Genomic DNA, 25328 nt, shown 5'->3' with positions numbered 1-25328 from the left:
TATACAGGAAGCTGAGTGAGATGATTAGAAGCGGATTTACAGCTCTGTTCGGAGACTAATCCCCTTTGCTGTGTCCTGACTTTGCAAATCCTCTAGCAGTTTTCTACAATGACATTTTACCATCTAGACCACGCTTTGTGTGTTCAGCTTTTATTTGTGAATGAAGTCCTGGTAGTATTTAGTGAAAAAAAAATGTAAAAAAGGATGATATGTTCTTATTAAAAAAACAAGAACATGGGTTTTGTTTTGCAAACATTTTAAGAATTCTAATGGTTATTATGACAAATATCATATACACAATATAATCTTGTTTGAAATATACAAGTATTGAATCTGTTTTATGACAACATTGATTGAGGAGACATTCAAATATGGAACACTATTCTTAAATAACATATTTACATTTGGTGATTAGTTTAACATAGGACTGATACTGCAGCTTTGGTAGAAAGATGGTTAAATAACTGACTGTTGCATCTTCCAATGATCTTAGCAGCAGGGTCTTGTAGACTAGGTTGGATCTTGTAGACTATGAAGCCAGGACTGTCTCATTCTTGCTGCTTTCTCCTGTTGTTTAGGCTGAGCTTCAGGCAAGCAGTTAAATACACAGTTGACATACATACTGTATAAGGAACCAATTTTACTTGACAAAGCATTTGTATTTCTGTCCATCTGATCCTGAAACTTTTAGACTGATGCAGTTATGTAATAATAAAGCCCAGTACACATGCACTGAAAGCTGACCAGTTCAGCAGGAACCATCCGATTTTCATTGTATGTGTGTTACTCTCTGTTCATCAGAAGCCAGCCTAATAACTGGCTTCTATTGAATGGTCCTGATTGCTGGAAAACCAGCATTCGATCAGTGCCTTCAGCCAATAGCAAGCATTGATCAGTGTAGACTGGTGGGGGAGAGTCCCTCTGTCAGACTACAATAGCACAACAGGAGGGGGGAGATCCCTGCATCATACATTGTTGTGTCAATGTGGGGATCTGTCTGTTTTTTTTTTTTGTTCAACCCTCTGGTTGCACGAAAGAAAAACTGCCTTTGTATACCCAGCATTTCATGTCGTTTTCATCTCCCATCCTGTTACTGGACATTTTAAATAGTAGCAGCAAAGCACACTAAAAGTTAAAGCACAACTGACTGCTTTTCCCTCTCCCAGTCAGAGCTCTGCTGTAAGGGGACTGCAAGAGGCTGATGGGAGTTCAGTATCAGTTATTTGCTCTGCTTTTAATGATGTATAATGGATACGGAGCTGTATTTATTATTTATCTTTCTATATCTGCCTGGAGTTCATCCTTGAATGGAGAATCCAGTAGCAAGACTGAGAAACCTTTATAGTAGGTTTAAAGGTTAGTGAAGGATGGAACCCAGTGCAGAGATCTTGCCATTTACGTCCTTGAAAGAAACACAAAGTTGGTGGATGATTCAGCACATCAACATTCACACAAAATTAAAATACGCTTTTAATAATAAAAACTAGTCATGCTTTCCCGCTTTATGTCCCACCTCTTGTTTTGGAGCTAGTATATTTCAATAAAACTTTAGATGACTGTTTCTGTTTGTCTTGGTTTTACTAGGATGGTTTTACATTTTGGTTTATCTTTCTTATTTCAAGAACTATTATGTTGCTGAGTTTATCATTTGTATTTGTATACATGGCTATGACTGCCCACAATGTGTTTTAGCAGAACACAGAGCTGTATTGCATGCATATGACCTTCTTTATGTTTGATATTTTACAAGTGCCTAGAAACAGTTTAGTTATGCTTTTCCGTTGCTGTGTTCTGTTTTTCTGGAAGCAAACAATTGTTGTATAAGTAACAAGAAAAACAGTTTAAAGTAAAACTTCTCAGAGTCCTTTATTCTTTAAGAAGATAATGAGGCCACTTTAAATTCTGTGGAACTGCAGGGAAAGGCAAAATACCTTTCTGACAATGCTTCTGTGTCTTATCGAACAAAGCATCAGCAGTCACAGCTTGAGATGCAACTTAAAATCAATATTTCCAATTGGCATAGAAGGAGCTGCGTACACTTTCCCAATAAGCGTATTCTGAACAGAATCTATCGATCCTTGTGCAACATGTTATTAGATGTGTAAAGGACTTGATAAAAACTATTACATGACAATGGATGACAAAGAACACTTGTCTAGATCTGCTATATCAAATGTGTAACTGCTTGAACGCACTCTGCGAGTTGCATGCATTTCTGAAAGAACATTCCCTTTGAGAGAGTCTGCAATTATGATTTGAAGCGCACTCATTTGACCAAATAATACATTTTGTATTTAACTTGCACTTATAAAAATGAAAGAAAATAATTATTTGGGAAGTAAATTGATAAGTCAGGCAGTGTAGGTCCATATTTTGCAGCAGAAAAATTGGATAGCAACGCGACTCATCTATAATGGTCTAATAACTTACTTTCTGCCAAATTGGCTGAACAGTTGTCACTTGTCTTTTCAATCAAATGCTTTCCATTGATAATATAGGGCATAAACTGACTAATTTTGGCTAGTGGTGACTGTATTGGAGAGTGGTAATGAGCACAGGAATTCAATAACTTTTTGTAGCATTTGATCTAAAATGTGTGGACAATTGTTACTATTCATGAAGAAATTAGTTTCTTAATTGATTAAAAAGAAACGGAATCAAACTTTTATAATGCACTTATTTGAAAATCATCTGTAGCTGAACAAACTTGTAACCTATTGGTTGATACGTGTGAAAATCTCAACAAAAAAGAGGTCTGTGGATTTCTCTCAGCCTGTTGAATTTTATTTTAAATCATATATTAGAGAATTAAGCAATAGGAGTGGAAGTACATCTTAAAGCAGGGGGAATGAGACCATAGATGGATAGGAACAGACCCCAAACCTATAGTGGGTTGATCTCACCTCTGTAGAAGCCAAGCAGCTAGCAGGTGACCAAGGCCTGCTTGTAGCTAAATTATTCCTTTTGGGCAAACTGACCATTTCAAACTGCAGGAGACACATCATCTTTAGCTTAGCTCAGTATCTGTTCTGTGGAAGGTTTCAAAGACCACCCTAAAATGTATCTTTAGACATAAAACAGTGACTATAACTAGTACCATTTCTTTAAAACTTTAATTCTCTGATGACCATTCACATCCTTCTACTTAGGTTCAGAATCGGATTGCTGGAATATGTGTTCATTCAGGAATAGAATGCATCAGGTCATTACCTTAATAACAACCTCTTCATTGTAGCCAGCAGCAATGCTAAGATTGATTAGGAAGGTGTGGGATAGAAGTCAATAAATATGTAACTAATCAATGAATGATACAAAGTCAATGTATGCAACATGCTATACCAAAATCTTTCCGACTTAATTTTTCTCCATTCTTTGAACAAAACAGTAAATATGTATTCTTTTCAAATCTTAGGCGTACAAGAAGGCAAGATATAAGAAATGGTGACCCACTTACACACTGTTCCGATCTACAACACAATGGTAAGTTGATAACATATTTTATTGTGAAAATTTAAAAAATCTGAACAGAGTGTTGAAGAGGTAGATGCAAGCCTGTTCTGACTTTTTTTAGTTGTAGGTTTAATGTTTTCCTTGCCTAACAGGGCTTTTCCTAAGATTTCAGATTTTTAACAGCTTCTGCTCCGCCTTATAGCATAAATACTGCTACAGGGCGGCACAGGTGTGCAAAATCACGTATATACATGATTTTGCATTTCCGAGTAGGGGGCGTGCACCGCTATTTGTGGCTGTCAATCACCGGGTCCTGGCTGGTGATTACCTGCCGGAGCCCGGTGATTACTGAAATCACCGACAGGGATGAGGGCTGCTTTGTTTACTAACAGTCTTCCTCCCTGTCGGTTTGGGCACACTGCTCTGGATGGCTGTGAACATCTGACGATCGGCTTTCATGTAAAAGCAATCCTAGTGGCTAATTAGCTGCAGGATTGCTTTTACAAGCAGTGGGAGAAGATGCCCCCCCTCCCCCGCTGCCTTCCGTGGCCTTCTCGGGCAGTCCCGTGCCATCGGGAGAACCTGAGAATGCAGCTGGTGTTTCTGCCAGCTGACCATAGAGCTGATTGGAGACCAGAATGGTGCCAATCATCTCTGAAGTCTAAGAAATTAGAAGCTACAAGTGTTTCATCACTTCAGTTTCGCAGGATATAAACAGTGCCATTTGTAAATTTGGAAAGCATCTGATCCCACCGATCTTGGTGAGATTAGATAATGTAAGGGCAGAGGAAATATCTGGAGTCTGATAGACCCCAGATTTCTAAAAAAAGAATATATGACAATGCCCATTGAAGTTATAGGGGATATTTGCATTCCCTGTGATAGCATTAAAAGTGATCAAAAGAAAAAAAAATTAAAGAGACAGTATAAAAATAATTTTAAAAAATCAAATTAACTTAAAAAAACCACACCATTGCCCCCCATGCATGCGCGCACCATTGTGCATGAGCGTTGACCCTGTGCCAGTATGTAAACAGCGGTTGCACCATGCATGTGAGGTATTGCCGCAAATTTCAGACCAAGGGCAGTAATTCTAGCACTACACCTCCTCCTCCTCTGTAAATCTAAAATGGTAGCTGGTAAGGGCTTTTAAAATGTTGCCTATGGATAGCAAACATGTATGCAGTTGTCGCCATTGCAGAATGCATGCACAGTTTTAAAGCATGTCATATTTGATATCTATTTACTCGGCATACCATCATCTTTTATAGTTTACCAAATAATTGGCCAAAATATTGTGTTTTGTGCATTAAAAGTAAAAAAAATATAATTTTTTTCATAAAATCTGCATTTGAAATATCGCTGCGCAAGTACTATGTAACATAAAAAATTGCAGCATCCACCATTTATTCACTAGGGTGTCTGCTTTAAAAAATATATAATGTTTGGGGATTCAAAATAATTTCCTAGCAAAAAATACTGATTTTTGTCATGTGAACAAAAAGTGTCAGAAAAGGCTTGGTCTTCAGGTGGTTTGAAGAGGGAGTGATGTGTGGCACAAACTTCTAATGCTGAGCATAAAATACCACCCCCCAAAAAGATCCCTTTTTGGAAAGTAGACACCCCAAACTATTTGCTGAGAGGCATGTTGAGTCAATAGAAGAATTTATTATTTTACCACAGGTTTTTGGAAAATGACAAAAAAAATTTTTTTTTTACACAAAATTGTCACTTAAATGATTTATTGCTCACACATGCCATGGATATATGTGGAATTACTCCACAAAATACATTCCGCTATTTCTCCCAAGTGTGGCGGTACCACGTGTGAGAGACTTTTTCACAGTCTAGCCAAGTACAGGACCCCAAAATCCAATAAGCACCTTCAGGTTTTTAAAGGGCTTTATTTCCTCATTACACTTCATGACTACCTATCACAGTTTTGGAGGCCCTGAAATGCCAGGATAGCACTAACTCCCCCAAATTACCCCTTTTTGGAAAGTAGACACCCCAATGATAATGATAAGAAGCAGATCTCATTTGTTTCCACAAGTTTCTGGAAAATGAAGAAAGAAAACAAAAACATATTTTTTCTTTTCTTTTTTTAGATTTCAAAACCTTGTAAGAAAAAATGAGATCTGCAAAATACTCACCAGGCCTCGTTTTAAATTCCTTGGGGTGTCTACTTTCCAAAAATTGGTCATTTGGGGGGGGTTGATGCTATCCTGGCATTTCAGGGCCTCCAAAACTGTGACAGGTGGTGAGGAAGTGAAATGAGCAAGTTACTCACCTTCAGGCTTTCACAATGGTCATTGGATTTCAGGCTCCTGTATGTGACTAGGCTCCCAAAAAGTCTCACATGTGGTATCCACATACTTGGCAGAAGTAGCAGAATGTATTTTGGAGTGTAATTCCACATATATCCATCGCTTGTGTGAGCAATATATAATTTAAATGACAACTTTGTGTAATTTGTCATTTTCCAAAAACTTGTGGAAAAAAAATAAATTTTCCATGGACTCAATATGCCTCTCAGCAGATAGCTTAGGGTGTCTACTTTCCGAAAAGGAGTAATTTGTTGGGTGTTTGTACTGTCTTGGTATTTTAGCACCTCAAGAAATGTGATAGGCAGGCAGAATGTAAAAGCTGTATAAATTCAATTATCTATACCATAGTTTGTAGATACTATAACTGTTACACAAAGTAATCATCATACACTTATTGGGATTTTTTTTACCAAAAAATTGTAGCAAAATACATTTTGGCCTAAGTTTATGAAGAAATTAGATTTTTTTGGATATTTTTCATGACAGAAATGAGAAAATATCATTTTTTTCAAAATTTTCGGTCTTTTTTTGTTTATAGAACAAAAAATAAAAAGCTCACAGGTGATCAAATACCACCAAAAGAAAGCTCTATTTGTGTGAAAGAAGGGCATAAATTTAATTTATGTACAGCATTGTATGACTGCGCAATTGTCAGTTAAACTAGCACAGCTTTGTATAGCAAAAAATGGGGTAAATTGCAGTATATATACCATAGTTTATAGACACTATAAATTTCACACAAAGCAATCAATATACACTTATTGGAAATTTCTTTTACCAAAGACATGTAGCAGAATACATTTTGGCCTAAATTTATGACTAACTTTGAGTTTACTATATATTTTTTATAGCCAAATGTAAAAAATATAGTTTTTCTTCAAAATTTTAGTTCTTTTTTTGTTTATAGCGCAAAAAATAAAAAGCGCACAGGTGATCAAATACCAACAAAAGAAAACTCTATTTGTGTGAAAAAAAGGCATACATTTAATTTATGTACAGCATTGCATGACCGTGCAATTGTCAGTTAAACTAGTGCAGCGTTGTCTAGCAAACAAATGGCGTAAATTGCATTGTTTGTAGACGCTATAACTTTCACACAAAGCAATCAATATACACTTATTAGGATTTTTGTTAACCAAAGACATGTAGCAGAATACACTTTGGCCTAAATTTATGACTAACTTTGAGTTTACTATATATTTTTTATAGCCAAAAGTAAAAAATATAGTTTTTTTTTCAAAATGTTTTTGTTTATAGCGCAAAAAATAAAAAGTGCACAGGTGACCAAATACCACCAAAAGAAAGCTCTATTTGTGTCAGAAAAAGGACATATTTTTTTTTGGGTACAGCATTGCATAACTGCGCAATTACCAGTTGAAATAGTGCAGTGCCGAATAGCAAAAAATGGCCTGGTCAGGAAGGGGAGTAAAACCTCAGGAGGGCAAGTGGTTAAAGCACCATCTTTATTGTCTTTATAGGGATCATTAGAATGCACTGTATTTCCAACCAACAATGTGCCTGATAGATATAATAGAGTTTACAAATTGATGCCATCTTTTTTGTTTCTGGCTTCTGTGTATGGTGCCAATCGCAGCCAGATACCTTTTTAGATTCCACATATACTCTTTCACATTACTAAATCCAGCCAGTCTGCAGTTATGTGGCAGTTTACACTCATGAATTTGTGTGTTCACTGAGAACAGCAATGTGAATTAACAGACATTTGAATGAAAAGCAGAATTGTACTGAAAGCACTTGCCTGTCATGAGAGTCATACACAAGGCCTGACACTGCACACAAAAAGGTGGACTAATGCTTTACATACATTAATGGATTTCTACCACTCAGTTTTAGACTTTGAAAACTATTTTAAGTATACCTCTTAAGGTGAGCTGATTTTCTTTCATATAGACACATGCTGGTAAACTGATTAACAGTATTTCAGAGCAGGTTCGGTATTTCAGAGCAGGTTCAATTTAAATGTCACCTAACAAGTAAGTACACCAGCTGTATTATTTTTTATGAACCAGAACTGTATTATTTAATATATGGAACTCATCAGAACCTGTCTTTGCAAGTGAATGATGGACAGAGGGGCCCGTGTATTAATTATCATGGGCAGCCTTTGTATCATGAGTCATTACATAGAAATTGCACACTATTCTTTTTTTGTGATTTGGAATTTCTTTCACCTCATGATGACAATTTTAATCTCATTTTACATTTGATCATTTGCTGTATAGTTTTATTTACTGAGAAGGCTGTTATAGGCCATTCTGTGAGATTTTTTTTTTTTTCGTAATGCCCTTTTGTTGGGTATATTATAACTTTTGTATGGAATCACAAATGAGGGCTTATGCAACAGGCTGACTATGGGTCCTTCAGTGTGATTACCATTCTTTATATTGTCTTTATGTAAGGAGAGCTACATATGTGTTTTATTATGGTTATTATATTTATTATATAGTATATAAAAGAATAGAGTTATTGCCTTCATAAATTCTAGATTTTTTCTTTAGTGACTATAGCTTGCCCGGGGAAAAAAAAAAACAAACTTAAAGCAAACTTTTTGTATCAGAATGTATGCACTTAAGCACCAGATAGAGCTGGGCAAAAAATAAAAAAAGGAGGCCTCAATCTCAAAACACCATCCTGACACTAATCAGCATCAGGCTCTTCCACAGGTGCCTTAAACAGTTGCGAGAGAATTGAGAGAAGGGCCGTTAACTTACTTGATCCCTCATTACAGCAGGTATTTGCTATGCCTTTTCCAGGAAAACAAATAATGGAGTTTAGTAGAAACCTTTCCCATCCACCACAATGCTGAAAAGGAAATAATGGACAAATAAAGCACACAACCAATTAATATAGTTTTTTTTTCCTTAGAAATATAGGCCAAATACTTTCTTTGGTTACAAATGTATGAAAATAAAGTTTTGGATGTCTTCTGTGTGTGTGGCTTCTTCTTCTGTCAAAAACTATGTTAAGGGTTAATGTAAACCTTTGGCCAAGCTGTAGATGTTCAAATATTTACTTATTTTTAGCAAACCATAAAATCATATAAAACAAATCCTTAGTGACATCTGTAGCTGTACCTTCTGGAGAAATAAATCCTAAAGGTTCACAACAGTGTCATGCAGCTTACCTCCCCTTGCTTCCTCTGGCAGCTGGAACGTGGTAGCCAGCCTGCCTTCCAAATTAAGTAAACAGTAGAGGCTTCAATGATTTTCAAAAACTGACTAAACCTGGCTTTGGTGTCTCTGTTAGGATGTTTAAGTATGAACTACTCCATTTTGTCTGAAGCAAGAGATGTCAGGGAGGACTTCTAAAGCTCATTTACGTCTGTTTAATGTCCATAGACTGGTAACAAATTTACTTCAAAGTGGATGTAAATCTGAAAAATGAAAAACAATGTGATCAGTAAGTTGAATAAAGATGAGCAAAAAAAAGCATTTGAGCTTAGTTTGACATCTGTCTACTCCTGTCAGTAGCAATCCTCCCTTGTGTCCTGAGCAGAGCAAAGTTGAAACCACGAATTATGGAGGAGGCTCTCCCTGTTTTAAATGGCAGGCAGTGCAGAGGGTAGATCTGTTTGAGCCTTCCAATTTGTGATTTGTGGAGTTGTGCAGAGTGATCTTGAGACCAGAGGGAGAGGGCAAGGAGGAATTAAGAAAGAGACAGAAAGAGGCATAAGAAGACAGAGACAGAGAAAGACAGAAAGAGACAGAAGGAGAGTTAGCGAGAGATAAAATGAAAAACAGAGAGACAGAAACAGAGCAACAGAAAGACAGAGGGAGAGAGACAGAAATATTAAGAGAGAGGCAGGAAAATATAGAGACCGAGAGAAAGAGCTAGAGAGAGAGACTGTGTACAGCTGGGAGGTGGATAGTGTGAGGTCCCATCTCCTCCCCCAAGCTCCATTGCGATGTCATGCCCACAGACCGGCAGATTTACAAGGTCTACAACCAAAATACACACAATGCAGTTTATGTAATAACAGTATTTTTTATTAAATTGTGCAAAATAGTGTTATTTTGGGGATTTGGGTTTGCAACCACTGTAAAAGTCAGAAAATAAACCTTTCATTGCGTTGTAATTAAATCTAACAATGAATAAATAGAAATAAATAGTTGTATCCTGACTATAGATGTTCCCAATGTTCAGTTTCCATGCTGTCATTGTTGAATTAATCATTCAATAGGAAAAACTGGGGTTACAATATATTTTTCAAGCCCTCAATGACTTATCTAGTTAGCTCATAAGAGCATGTGTGCCAATTATTACTGGTAGAGATTGTTTTTTTTTTTTTGAGCCCCACTGTAAAACATGCAGGGTTTTCTGCTTTATCTTCTACCCTTTACATGTTTTTTGACTGAAGATCTGATACAAGATGGCTAAAGGTAGGTTGGAGATCCTTCCACATCTAGAATATTTTTTAATGAAACTGTGAAAGAGACGGGAAGGATGAAAATTGTTGGCTGTCATGTGGATACAATTGTTTCAATGGGGGAGATTTGCTAAAACAGGAGCATGAAAATGTTGCTGAAGCTCTGCATAGAAACCAATCAACCGCCATTTTTTCTTTTTTGTCAAAGCTTAATTAAACAAGCTGAAGTTAGAAGCCTATTGGCTACTATGCAGAGCTGCACCAGATTCTGTGTGCTCCAGTTTTAGTAAATCTGTCCCAATAATTTCAATTAGCAACTTGAAAAAAATATACAAATCAAGAATTCTCTGGGTTTTAATGTGTGAAAGCCAAGCAACATGCATTTTTTGGAAGGAGCATGGCAGTCTACATATTTCTCTCAGCATTGGTTTTCTTAGTGAATGAAGAACAGATGAAGTAACTTTTTATTACTAATAAAGTTACTTGAAGACCATTTTTAATGTTTCTTGCACTTTCTATAGACTAAATACCGAACCTAAGTGAAAAGGTTTAATAATTAACCTGTCCTCCAGTGGACAAGTTATACATAAACCCCTCAAAACCCAGTGTCCCTTCTTGAGCCACTAGTAGTTGGGAAAAATAATTTAAAGAAAAAAATCTGGGACCTGACAGATAGGGGTTTATTTACTAAAGCCGGAGAGTCCAAAATCAGACTCCCTTCTGCATAGAAACCAATCAGCTTCCAGGTTTCATTGCCAAAGCTTCATTGAACAACCTGAGGTTAGAAGCTGATTGGTTTCTATGCAGAAGGGAGTCTGATTTTGGACTCTCCAGCTTTAGTAAATAAACCGCATATTGTCCAGGGAATGGATCTTGTAAATCACTGCTAAAACAGAATTTTAATTAATTTGTATCTACTGTACATGTAACTTAAAAAAAATGTAGGCACTTTTCAACATGAACATTTTTTTAGGGGTTATACAGTTGATTCTAGTGGCTGCTTGCAAGCATAATCATGAATGATTTGTAATGACAACTTTATATTTATGACTGTCGATGCCTGACATATCAGTTCAAAAAATATTTGTGTGATGCTGCAACCCATAGAAAATATATATGTTCTCTTCTGTTATATCATATATGTAGGTTTGTTCATGACTGATTGTTTTTTGAACATTCACCAGTTCTAATTTTTGATGTTTCTATATATTCAGATTGACATGTGGATTAATTCACTAGATTCCACTTTTTATATTTAGTAACCTATAGCAACCAATCAGTATTCATGTTGTACTTGTCTGACCTACTGAGTGGCTTATTTGGGATACTGCACCTAATTATTGGCACTCAAGAAGATATTCTCTTACTTAAAGTGTTACTAAACCCAGGACCCTGCATTCACTATATCTTGTCTCCTACAGTACACAGAGCATGGAAATGCAATTATTTTAGTAAATATAAACTTCTAAGTACCTTTATTCAGTTAGAGCAGTCTTGTAACTTCTAGCAGTGTCCAGCTGAGCACATGTTAAAGCTTGTAGGAGGAGTTTTCATTTTGTTCTAGGAGGATGCAAAACCCCTGACCTCTGTTTGGACAGTGCTGATTGGCTCTGTGCTGATCACATGCAATCTCCCAAGGAAAAAAACCTTTAGCAATACACACCAAACCGAGCATGTGCAGAGTGACTCCACGCGATATGTCTTATCAGGAGATAAGAGGGGGACACTGGAAGAAGGGAAAGATCATAGAAGTCAGGATCAAATAGTGTTTTTACACAATGCAGAGGATTAACCCCTTAGGTTCTACAGTGAGTATAACAAGCATGCATACTGCATATACAGACTGAATTTACTGTTGTGGGTTTAGTAGCACTTTAAGACAGATAGGGGTTAATTAAGTAAAGGCAAATAGACTGCTTACTTTGCAATTTTTCCTTAGCTTAGTGGATACAATGAAAATTAACTTTGCAATGAATCACACTCAAGGAAGATTTTAAAAATAGTACTTTTGCTTGCACATGATTGGATGATGTCAGGAGAACTTTACTCATTCACTAAGCTAATGGGAAATCCTCTTATTACGTACATTGCAAAGTAAAAAGCCTATATGCCTTTAGTAAATCAACCCCTTAGAGGGTGATTTACTAAAGCTGGAGTGTGAAAAATCTGGTGCCGCTCTGTATAGAAACCAATCAGCTTCCAGGTTTTATTGTCAAAGCTTAATTAAACAAGTTGAAGTTATAAGCTGATTGGCTACCAGGCATAGGTGCTTCGGTTTTAGTAATTCTCCCCCATAATATCCGAAAAAGAAATATTGGATTTCTGCTCTCAACTGGGCCCCCAGCTGTCTTCAGGATATTTTTATACAATGTTATTGTTTTCACAATTTGATGACTGTATTTACTTTCTTTTAATAGTGTATGGTTGTAAATGATGCATTTTTTTATGTACCATAATGAAGACTATCTGATTAGAGGTTTGGCTGTCTGTTTCCAAACCAAAATAAGGTTTTGGCACATTGGAGATTGGTATTAGGGATCCTTGGGGAATGCAGGCTGTTTTTGCTTGGTTGATCAGCTGATAACTCTTGTTTTGTACTCAACCACTTTATCTCAAACTATTTTGGATCTTTATGTCCCAGCATGTCCTGAATACAGAGTTTGCAAGAGAACGTGTGAGAAATACGAAGATTTGTACAGCACCTGTAGAACTACAACTTAATTAGCACTACTTTTCAGACAATCAAGAGCGGATACTTGTCTGCGTACATGGTATTGATGTGCAGACATGAAAAAAGAAATATATTAAAGAAACCAAAATGGGAACTGTTCAATCAAATAAAGATGAACAATGGTGACACAATATAGGATTTCTAAACTCTCATCCCTTCCATGTGGCAAAAAGTACCTTTCTTATCTGTTTCTAATTTAAGAGCAGAGACCTCAGTTACATCATTGAAAATCTGTGGAAGTTTCATGCTTTATAATGGCCATTACATTTCACATTCCTTCTCTAATTATTGAAAACCAGGGACAGCAAATATATTATAGCATGAAATACAGCCTTATTTTGAGGCTACCCCATTCCTCTTTATGGGTCTCTTATTAAAAGAGGGCATCAAGTATTTTTCAGAGCCATATAGTAAAAACAACAAATAGATAAAATTGCAGTCACACAAATAATGTAAAAGTGGTATTATAAGCTTTTTCTAACTCAAAAAGCCCTTCCACAACATTTATAGGGTCCATAAGTTAATGGTTAGCTATTCCTGTTGTAAGCTAGGGCTACACAGCCAATTTTAACCTCTTTCTTCTGAAGGATTTAACCACTTTATAGCAATAACCTCTTCTGTAGAACATGGAAATCAATGGACTGCCAATAAGATGGTTGCTGCCAAGGGGTGACCAAACTCTCTTCTTCCTCTTATTTATAATATACAATGAACATACTGTGTCAGTAAATGGACTGTCTGAAGAATCCACTCAACATACCATAGACTTGAAAAAGTGATAAAGCTGTAAAACATCAGTGCCATAAAAGCTCATTTAGAGGTTGCGTTCCTAGTTTTAACCCTTTTGCTGCCACCAACACATGCAATACATTGGAAGCAGGTGGGGAAGGGGGGGTTATATACACTACCAGCTGCAAAACAGTTGTGAACTTATGTAAATCTGACAAGCTGACTGTCAGATATCAGATGAAAGTGATCAAGCAGCTGTACAGCATCCTGATTTCTTTTACGCACCCACTCAACGGTCGATGCATATAACCGTAAACACAAGCATGGGAGCTCCTACACACAAAAATGTTGATTGCGCTACACATGTTAAATATCACCAGGCATGCCAAAGTCAGAACAATTATTCTAGGCCCATTATTTATGGTTAACTCTAAATTGATTACGAGTAGGGTCTTTCAAAATATTGCCCATCGAAAATGTAGGGTATCAAACTTTGTCGCCATTTTGTGGGCGCACACAATTTTAAGGCGTGCCATGTTGGGGATCTACTTACTTGGTGCAACCTTATCTTTAATATTTTACCATAAAATCTGTAATATATTGTGATTGCATGCCCTAAAATGAACTTTAATGTATTTTTTACTGAAATTTTGTACTTGAACCATTGCGCTAATAATGTGTGACATAAAAAGTTGGAACTACTAGTTTTTTGTTTAACAGGGTTTCTGCTTTGAGAAAATATATAAAATTTTGGGGTTTTTAAGTAATCTTCAGATATTAAAGGATTTTTAAATGTGTGCAAAAACAAAAACATTAAAAAGGAATCTGGCAGCAAAAGGGTTAATCTGCTGTTTTATAAGACAAATCCACTTGAAACTTTCAAAATCCATTTGTTTGTTTCTAATTTAGTTTGTATGCTGTCAGTGGGTTTTAAGAGCAGTCAGTGTCAGTTAAAATACTGTGTTCGCTAGACTGCAGCATTGTAGAAATATACATCTGCTTAAATGGGTTTATAATGTAAAATAGGAAACACAACATATGGTTTACTCTATACCATAATATCAAAGTGTAAGATGATAATTCACATGAGTTATATCAATATAAATAATTTTCATGACTGTTTAAATGCTTATCTTGCACAAAATATTTGTGAGAATTCTGCTTTTCTAACACATTTTTTCATGATAGAACTTAAGTCATAGTCAGTGTATGTTTGGGAGTTTTAGAAAAATATAGGAACTTTGACCTTTCTCTAAAGGAAATATATTCTCAGAATGTAAAACATGTAACAGGATGACCATTTGGTATTTATTTTTTTAATGAGCTCTTGTATCTAAGGTTAAAGCTTCGTTCCCAGGAGTTTTCTTGAGATTCGTAATAAAGCATGTGATATCTTGAAAGTTCATTTTGTTGGATTGTTTTACCTTGTGTGCAGTGGCTAGCTTTGTCTAAAGTCAGCAGGAAACAATGCAATGCACCAAGCATGTTTTTACCGTGTTATTGTTTTTATAGAGGTTCCTTAACCACTTGCCCTCCTGAGGATTTACCCCCCTTCATTACCAGGCCATTTATTGTGTTACAGCGCTGCGTTACTTCAATTGACATTTGTTCGGTCATGCAATGCTGCACCCAAATGAAATTTACTTCCTTTTTTTCTCAAGAATTGAGCTTACTTTCAGTGGTATTTGATAGCCTGTACATTTTTAATTGTTTGCGGTATAAGCAAAAAAAGCGACAATTTTGAGAAAAAAACAATATTTTGGACTTTTGCTATTAAACATGTTCAGTAAAAAAATTTCAAAAATCAAATTTCATCATAAATTTAGGCCAAAATGTATTCTGCTACATGTCTTTGCTAAAAAAAAATCCCAATACATGTAAATTGATTGGTTTACGTGAAAGTTATAGCGTTTACAAATGGCTGTATAGATAATGGGATTTTTTTTCTACTAGTAATGGTGGCGATCAATATCTTTTAGCGGGACTGTGGAACTGCGGCAGGCATTCTGACACTGGGGGGGGAACTAACATGGTGTCACTGACACCCCAGTGGCACCAATACAGTGATCAGTGCTAAAAAAAAAGCACTGTCACTGTACTAATGGCACTGGGCAGGAAGGGGTGAATGTGAGGGGCGATCAAAGGGTTAACTGTGTGCTGGGAGTGCTTTACTAGGGGGCGGGGAGTGTGTTATTCACTATAAGCACACTGATCAGGATGGCTGTACTGTGCACAGCCATCCACAGCAGTGTGCCTGAGCTGACAGGAAGGAAGATTGTTTGTAAACAAAATCTTCCTCTCCGTTGGAGATGCTCGGTACTCACCGAACACCAGTGGGTAATTACCGGCCGGGACCCGGTGATTGACATCCGCGGCCCGCAAATGGCGGCGCGGGTAGGGCGCATGTGCGGCTTGTGCTTGCCCCCTACCCGGAAATGCAAAATCATGTATATGTACGTGATTCTGCATACAGATATACTGCTACAGGGCGGTCCTTAAGCGGTTAAAGTGGTAGTAAAGTCACAATAATATTATAATATTTTAATAATATGATTATAAGATTACCTGTAGGTAAAATGAATATCTCCTAAACGTGCACCGACTTACCGACCGACTGTGACGGACATTCTGACACTGGAGGGAACTGACTTGGTGTCACTGACATCCCCAGTGACACCAATACAGTGATCAGTGCTAATAAAAAGGACTGACACTGTACTAATGGTACTGGGAAGGAAGGGGTTAACATCTGGGGTGATCAAAGGGTGATTAACTGTGTGCTGTTTCACTATGTTGGCTGTGTGTGTGCTTCACTGTAAGCACACTGCTTTGTATGGCATTGCTATGCAGAGCCATACAAAGCAGTGTGCAGGAGCTGACAGGGGAGAGATCTGTGTTGTTTATACACAGGTCTCTCCCCTGTTGGAGATATTCGGCGAGCACCGGGTGCCGACGAATAATCCCCGGCCGGGACCCGGTGATTGACAGCCGAGGTTGCGAATGGGGGCGCGGGTAGGGCTCCCTACCTGAAACTGCAAAATCACTTATTTATACGTGATTTTGCGCACCCGTGCCACCCTGTAGCAGTATTTCTGCTATAGGGTGGTGTGGAACTGGTTAATATCAGCATTGTAATAACCCTAAAGACAATAGTTATTTTTGACAATCCAATAACAGCTCACTGGTCATCCACAACTTCCTGAATTCCCTGTATGTGTTGCCGCTTCCCCTCTACTGTTTACATTTGATTTCTAAGGAATACATAGCTGCCTCCTGAGACTCCTCCTCTCAGCACCTCTATAGTTCAGAAAGCAGTTTCCAGGAAATGTGTGACACAGCAGTGCCCACTCCTAGAACACAGTGAATATGTGTCACAAGATTCAAGGAAGTAAATATCTGGGCTTTTCAATATCCAGGTATCCACAAACATAGGCTGGAATTGACATGTGGGTATGATGTCTGAAATTGGAGAGATAGATTGTTGACCAAAGGTAATCAGACTGATTTTTGCTTTTATTTTGTAGCCTATGCAGTGAAATAAAACCTGGATAAGTGAGCTTCTTTACTTTTCACTAGTTTTCGGAAGTCGGGCTCTGCCTGTCTGGAAGACCAGAGTTCCAAAAATTAGCCAAGTGTGGACAAAGAGACCAATTGTTTCATTGTCAAAGCTGACAATGCTATTTAGGAATCAAAATGACAATTTCATGTAAGGGTTCTTCTATATCCCTGCATTTAATGAAATAATAGATGATTGTAAAGATCAACAATGTATTTTATAGACTATAGAAATGCATGAGACCATTTATACTGAGCATATTGACAAATGGTTGTGATTAATCATCATCTAATCTGCTAATTTAAATAACTGCAATAAGATGTGTGTAACTAGTGCCACCTTGTGGAACTATATACATATTTATGTTTTTTTTCTTTACAAAGGGATAGATATGGCATATTCTAATAAATGCAGGTATGTCGCTTCTTCTTTCAGGGTCCCTAATCCCTTTTTAGACACTATGCTGAAGTTTAGAAGAGGTGGTTTAAATATATAACAAAAAAGGTGACAGTTTCAGGAGATGATCATAATATTTGAGATGTATGCTGGCATTGTGAGTTTTCTACTTCTAGAGTATGTACATCACAGCCTGGTTTCTCACAAATTCCTAGAGACTTTCTCCTGTTTTGAAGATTTGTCTCTGGAAAGAGTTATCTCTGGAAATATCCCTCATTTTAGGTTCTGACCATCTGTACAATGAAAGCAAAAATCGTTCTCCACACTTTGAATGCATTTCTAATAATTTTTTTAGGTTCTATTTAGTTTTGAAGGAAACATTTATTAAAAGTTGTAATTAAATTTTAAATTGCCCATTTCCTTTGGACATGCCTGATTTTATATATTTAAATGGGAATATGAGAGTTCAATATCTTTATCTTTAACATGATCTAATCCCATAAAAGGCTGCTTTACTAAAGCTGATCAAGGACGGTTCAAATCTCGGCCTGTTCAACAGGGACCAACCCAGATTTGAACCACGAATGGCAGGCTGAATGTACCCAAGTTGATTGGCCAACTAATGTCAGGAAACTGATCCGATATTCTGGGGGATGTCATTGATCAAATATGGCTATGATGATTGACGTCAGCCAGCATCACATTAGCTGCAGACTTGGGAGCTGTCATTCTTGAAGGACAGGTGGAAAAGGATTGTTGTGCAGATGTATTTGTGTTTGTGTCAACAGGTCATCAGGCATAGTTTAATATGATTTACAATGGGACTACATTGGACAGCATGATTGGTGATGGATTTACACAATGGGACCTTTTTGTTTTGTATTTAAAAACAAGATGTGTGGCAGTGTGTGTGTTTTTTTTTTTTTTTTTACATTTTCCCTTTTTATTTGGTGAATGAGTAGCTAGTGTTATTACTCCTTACTCATTCATGTAGGAGGGGGCCAGATCCAGATTGTGATACACTGCCCACCGCAGACCCCCACATTCACTGGGCCAGAGATGTAGGGATGATACTCTTGTTCCCATTAACATGAGGACATGGTGCCTTGCCAGGGGTAATTTCCCCATGTTAAAGGCATGTGGACTAGTGAAGGTCAGGAGTGGGGGTGCTAGCTTGTTGCCACCCTTTCCTGGCCAGCTAGACTGCATTCCTGGATAAAGGTCTAGTATAAATTTTGGAGGGGACCCCATGTTATTTTTCTTTTTTTTGTTGTAATGTTTTCTTGGGGTCCCCCTCTAAATCCATGCTAATCCCTTATCCTTGATAAGGGCTTGGTATGGACTTTTTATTGTGGACTCCATGTCATTTTTTGTATGATGTCTCTTTCAAAAATCTATATCAAACCTCAGTCTAGGATAAGGGTTTATTATGTTTTGGGGGGCGCATTCTTTTTCTTTTTATTCTACGAGGCATGAGGCCTGGTATATTTGAAGAGGGGTGGCCAGGGAGTGTCAGTACTAGAGACATTCTAACTCTCACTCTAGAAGAAACTATAAATAATTTTAGTTGAATTTGGGTTTTAGGATTTTAGTTGAGTGCAGGTGGACATCAACAGCATGACCATTTTATTGAAAGTGTAGTGCTTGTTTGCATTTGTAACTGTTACTGCTCACACGTTACAATCTGTGTAAAAATCTATAAGATCTAGGAACAAATATTCAGGGCAGAGGCCTGCCAGGTAGGACACACATTGTATGGATCATTTTGACAGGCCACCACACTACATAATGTTTGTCTAGATTGACTGAATCTAGACTGTACAGTCACTGCCTATGGTCAGTTTTATATAAACAATATTTTTTCCTTATTTTTAATTTTCCTTTAAAGTATAAACTTTACTGAGAAGTTATGAAGGATAAGTTGCTAATTTATTCTCCTGAAAATAACAGTTCCCTTTCTCTCATGCTGATCCAATGGCTTCATTACTTTCACTGATCTGGAACATTCATTAGTGATTCTGACTTAATTTTGACTTTCCAAATCTGATTACTTGTTCTAGGCATGCATTTCAGAAAGTACTGAAGACAGAGTCAACCAGGCAACTAGCATTTTCATAAGAAAGTCTGCAATGTCAGTCTCTATATTTCTCTCAGCAAAAGCTGCCTTTAACATTCTTTGCTAAGCCTACCTGCTAGTTTGTGTAACTAAGAACTATGTCTAAAATTCCCTTGATGCCTTCACACTTCTTTAAGACTAATGGGGAATTTCCTGGTTTAAGTGTTCCAGCACTAACAAGACTTCAGACATAGCCCCTCAGGAACTGGCTGACTTGTTGCACCTTTACGCATTCACGCTTATTTCTGTAAATGCTACTTCATGTGTTCTTATGTTACACTAGGAATGCAAACCGTATCAGGTAACTGCAGTAATAACCACAGTACTTTGTTATATATTGCATCATATTTCTCTCATCTGTTACAATAAACCTGGTCACTTTTCCATGCTTACTTATTAGTACCATTTATAAATATACTGTTACATTGATAACAGTGAGATATCCAACTGTCAAAACTAGTGTTGGGCAGCCATAGATCTCTAGCTGTTGTGGAACTACATTTCACATCATGCCTTACAAGCCAACAAGCAGATTGATTGGAAATTCTGGCTTTGTAATTTATTTATTTACAAGGAATTTAAAAATTACTTACAAGCAGATTCTGACAAATAAATGTAGTAATATGTTCACTAAAATATCTTTGAATACATTTTTGAATGTAACTAGCTGAAAATAACAAGAAAAATTCTGCTGACAGGTATGAGGTATCTGAACATATCTGCAGCAACTTTCAATTCTCCTGTTCTTCATGAATGCTGGACTTTTCTGATCTTCCACACTTCCGTCTCTAGTAGTGGAGTTTGCATGTTCTTTCTTGCTCCCTATATATTCCCTCATGGGCTATAGTAATAAATTGGAATTTATGTCTTTTTTTTTTTTCCAAAAAAGATTTTTATTAGAAAAAAGCAGACAGAACAATACATATACAGACGTGAATCCAAAGTCGGACATGTCACTGTATGTCGCCTCCCGTGTCACAGACAGGTCAAAGCATAACAGGCAATACAAAACATAACGTTGTAAAACATTGTGTCAACATAATATTACAATCCAGGAAATGTACGTCATATAAGAAGTGAGCAGAGAGATATATTGTTTTCTGACCTTTGAGCAGGATTTTCTGTCAGGGAAGTGTGAAGTGTGTGATATTGAATATGAACAGCACATGCTAAAGCTTTAGATCTGTCTCACGTGTCCAAGAATTGGATGTTTGAGTGATATGGGGCGTAGTACGTCTGTTTGAAGGACAGCGTTCTGTATCGGTTATGGTACGAAAAGGAAGATAGGAGTAGAATATAGGTGGGAGCTAGAGCTCAGGTAGAGAAAAGGTTAGTTAGTAAGTAGAGTAGTGTGGTGATAAAGGTAAGTATATAGAAAGGAAAGGAAGAGGGAAGAGAGAGAGAAGAAAAAAAAGGGGGGGGAGTGGGGGAATGGGTTGGGAAGGGAGGGCTTAGGGTGAGGTAGAATGGAAAGAGGAATGTATGCTTGCGGATAGGTGGCTCTCAACATGTTAAATGAGCCACATTAAAAATATCTACTTATAGCTTAAGACGTGATGCATATCAAAACAGTCAACTGGGTAATATGCGGATACAAATTCTAAGGGAGTAAGCCTTGGTGAAAGACTAAGGTACGTCTAGGCATATATCAAAAGGTATCTCAGAAAAGAGGTTATTCCCCAGTGTCAGAATATGTCTAGTCAATCATTACTGCACTAGTAGGTGGTAAGTAGGGGTGGTTTTAAAGTGCCTCCAACAGGCCCAAGTTCCCCTGAATCTCTCGGGATATTCCTTGGCAACAGAGATCAGTTCCTCCATTTCCTCCATTCTATTGAGCCTCGCAAACCATTCACGGATAGTGGGAATATTTGTTGAGCGCCAGTGGACTGGGACACACTGTTTTGCGGAGTTAACCATATGCCTGGCAAGTGATTTACGATATATCTGGAATGGGAGTGAGGAGTGGTGCAGTAGAAATTCTGCAGGGGTAAGCTCTAGGCTATACGTGGTTACTCGTGCAATTGTAGATTGAACTCTCCCCCAAAAAGGCTGCAGCAGTGGGCAGTCCCACCAAATGTGCACAAGTGTACCCTTAGCCAGGTGACATCTCCAACAAGAGTCCGAGACATTGGGATCGAACTGGTGAAGCAGGGATGGAACTCTGTACCATCTAGAGTATAGTTTAAAAGATGCTTTCCAGTGTGGAAACACATATGGAGCCCCTGTGAATAAGTGCGTAGATGGGATCCCAGTCTTCCGGCGTTAGTTGGAGATGTAGGTCAGAGCTCCAGGCTATACAGGCTTTCCTAGACTAAACCTCAATGGTGTTTTCTAGGCAAGAGTAAAGCTGGGATATAACATGTCTCTTGGGAGAGTCTGTAGAACAGAGTTAGGATATCTATGAAGGATTTGTAGTATGTGGTTATAAGACCATCTGGTCCAGGACTTTTGCCCAGCTTTAGTTGGGCAATGGCCTGTTGTAGTTCCGTCAAAGTCAAAACCCTGTCTAGTTCTTTCACTTGTGACTGAGAAATGGCTTTAGGAAGGTATTGGGCCAGAAAAGTCTGGATGATGTCCTTGCGTGGTCTATCATCCCCTGTCGGTTTAGGTGATAAGGGGAGGTTATAAAGCTCGGTGTAATATCGCTCAAATTCGGCTGCGATATCTGTAGATGTTTTAAGTGGATGACCGTCTTTCAAGTTAAGTCGATGAATGGTATGTAACGCTTTTTTAGCTTGCAAGGCCCGTGCCAGAAACCTGCCACATTTATTGCCATGTTCGTAGAAGAGTTTCTGGGTTAATATAAAATTGCGCCTAGCTTTCTTTTCCACTAAATCTCACAATTGCTTGCGTGCTTGATCAAGTTCTGACGCAGAGTCTACAGCCTTCGAGCGCTTATGTACACTTTCCAGGTCCCGAACTGTTTGAAGTAACGAATTGAAAGAAGCCTGGGCTACACATTTACGGGAGGCCGAAATAGAAAGTAGGAGTCCACGTATCACACATTTGTGTGCTTCCCATTGAATGCGAGGAGACTTTTCTAGAGACATGTTTTCTTTAAAGTAATTGGTTAGAGATTCCCGTATTTGACAGGTAACGTCGGAGTCAGTAAGGAGGAAGGTATCTAATCTCCATGTTTTGGATGTGTAAGGGGCATCGGGAAGTTGAATGGTCATCATAATTGGGTGGTTATCAGAGAGAATCATTGGTTCTATAGAGGCTGACCTCAGCGTGTGCAAATCTTTTTGTGAGAGAAAGAGATAGTCGATTCTAGAATGATGTTTGTGAGGAGCTGAAAAAAATTTTTAATCTTTATCGGAGGGGTATAGGGTACACCAGGTATCATGTAAGAGTAGGTAATTTAATTTTGCTTTAATCTGTTTATGTGCTCGGAAGGGTTTCGATGAGAAGCCTGTCGAGGTGTCGTCTAAGGGGTTCAAAGCCACATTGAAGTCGCCTCCAAGAATCAAGATACCCGCTTGAAAGGTGACAAGAAGTCTGGAGATTTTACGAAAAAGTCTACTTGTGCAGTGTTAGGACTATATATGTTGGCTAGAGTGATCGGTTTGTCATATAAAGTGCCCTTAAGGAAGAGGAACCTTCCCTCTGGATCCTCGAGAGATTCAGAAATTATGAGCGGGAGCGTTTTGGAGAGTAAAATGGATACACCTTTCGCTTTTACCTCTGTGTTGACTGAATGATATGCTGTTGGGTAACAGATATTGGAGAGTTTAGGAATATGATCCGCATGAAAGTGAGTTTCTTGAATGAAGAGCACATCTGCTCGTAGATGTTTCATGTAATTCAGGAGTTGTGAGCGTTTTCGGGTATATTTAGGCCTCTCGCGTTCAGAGATGCCACAGAAAGTGTACGGTGCACTCGTCGGGGTGCCTGATTGGTAGACATTGTTATGTATTAGGGAAACTGAATTGCTGAAGGCTCCTAATCCGTAGATAGAGAAGAGGGAGAGAAAAAAAAAATTTGGGGGGTGGGGGGAGTGGGTGAGAGGAGGTTAAGGGAAGGACAGAAATAAGAGTGAGGTTACGAAAGAGAGGACGAGGTAGAGTCCGAAAGCAAGAAAGTAGAAAAGTTGGAGAGTGTTAGTAGTGTACGCTCAAAACTGGGTGTGTAAGGTGAAATATATCCTAAACACTACTCTATGGAAGCAAAATCCAGTGACCAAGTAGTCCTGCTACACAGACCTATGTTGCACATCTGAGTTGTCAATAAAATAATTGATGTATTTTGTATAGTTGTATAAATAAGATCGGAAATGCGTCGAACCCAGAGGTAGATGTAGTGAGGGAGGACAAAACAATCCTAGTAAGATCGTCAGGGATCTACCAGGTGTCGTGTGGGTGGAGAGAGTGTGCGAAATAAGATCTAGTACAAGATGGCAGAGATACACGGAGGCGGATAGATGTTAGCGAATTGTAAGGAGAGATACTCATATCAAAGTAAGATGGATATCAGAGGAGATTGTAAGGGAAAGGATGTGTTATCTGTAATATTATCGGTCAGCATGTGCATATAGCTATAGGGGTGTTATGTCTGGTAGGATGGTAGTAATATATCTACAAGGAAGTGGCGCCTTCCCGGGAAGACAGTGTGGTGGTGTTATGTTGTAGAATATAACATAGGCATAAGGTAGACATACAATAATGGCAATAGGTAAATCGAAAGCGTTAATGATAAATTACATTCTGTAATCGTACAGAAATCCTGTAATGCAATCAAGGGGGAACAGTTCAAGTAAAACTCATTCCTACTGTGTCAGGTCAGATAGAAAATATCAGCCCTGCAGGTACTCAAGCAGTGCAGACAAGCATATATAAGGCCCCAGTGTGTGGAAGTGCAGGTCGCGGTCTGACCGCTTAGCGGAATCACGTTCCTACAGTCCCAACCCAGGGGATTTAATTGTCCCACTCGAGCCTCGATACGCTGTACGACAGGTCACTTCCACAATTGTAGGTTAACCTACATGTTCAAAAGGTTGGGAGCGGCAGCTGCAGAGGTGTCGTGGAACTGTGGCCCGTTGAGAGCGCCATCCTAAGAAATTCAGATACATATAAATAAGACAACCAGAAAAGAACGGCAAACCTGCAATTAACCTAAGGTTATGAAATTCACCTGCCTTAGATAGAACTCAACACTTCATCCAAGGACAGTAAGTAAGCCAGTGAAAATTACTTGTAGTCTAGTCTGCTAGTGTATTCTACACCCAATTTGGGAGTAATGCGGAGGCAATTGAAATGTACGGGGAGGGGGAGGAAATGCCCAGGGGGGAATGTTTAGTGGGAAAACTGGTATTAATGCATTGCGTCTGATAGATCAAGCTTCACTACCCAAATCAGAGAACGCTCACGGCTGCTGTGTGAAGCTATACGATCGGTAAAGGGTCTCTGAGTGATCATAGGTACTCAAAAAGCTTGTGAGGAGATGTTATGTGTGCTATAAGAATCGGAATTCTGCGTGGCAGCCCAATACCGACCCCCAAGAGTAGTGCTAGAAACAAGCAAACGAAAATATGAAGCTCATGCTGAAGGAGCTAATGAGCTATACACTATGTTTTGATGAACCATTCAGGAAGGCCTCAATAGACTACCCTGTTGTAGATGTAAGATCATGTTCTTGGG

The 25328-nt window shown here is 38.2% G+C and overlaps 1 protein-coding gene across 1 annotated transcript in view; it reads left to right on the top strand.

The window, feature by feature from the left end:
• The window catches only part of SEMA3A (semaphorin 3A), a 340089-nt gene that overhangs the window by 293131 nt on the left and 21630 nt on the right, over positions 1-25328 (top strand). Inside the window, exon 15 of the mRNA XM_089685956.1 lies at positions 3413-3480. Coding sequence (XP_089542082.1) covers positions 3413-3480 — 68 coding nt within the window. The remainder of the gene's footprint in view (positions 1-3412; positions 3481-25328) is intronic.

This window comes from Staurois parvus, unplaced genomic scaffold (assembly GCF_062004578.1).
Source record: "Staurois parvus isolate SC_StPar_1 unplaced genomic scaffold, SC_StPar_1.0 ptg000019l, whole genome shotgun sequence".
Classification (NCBI taxonomy): Eukaryota; Metazoa; Chordata; class Amphibia; order Anura; family Ranidae; genus Staurois; species Staurois parvus.
This window is presented reverse-complemented; position numbering and strand designations above follow the sequence as displayed.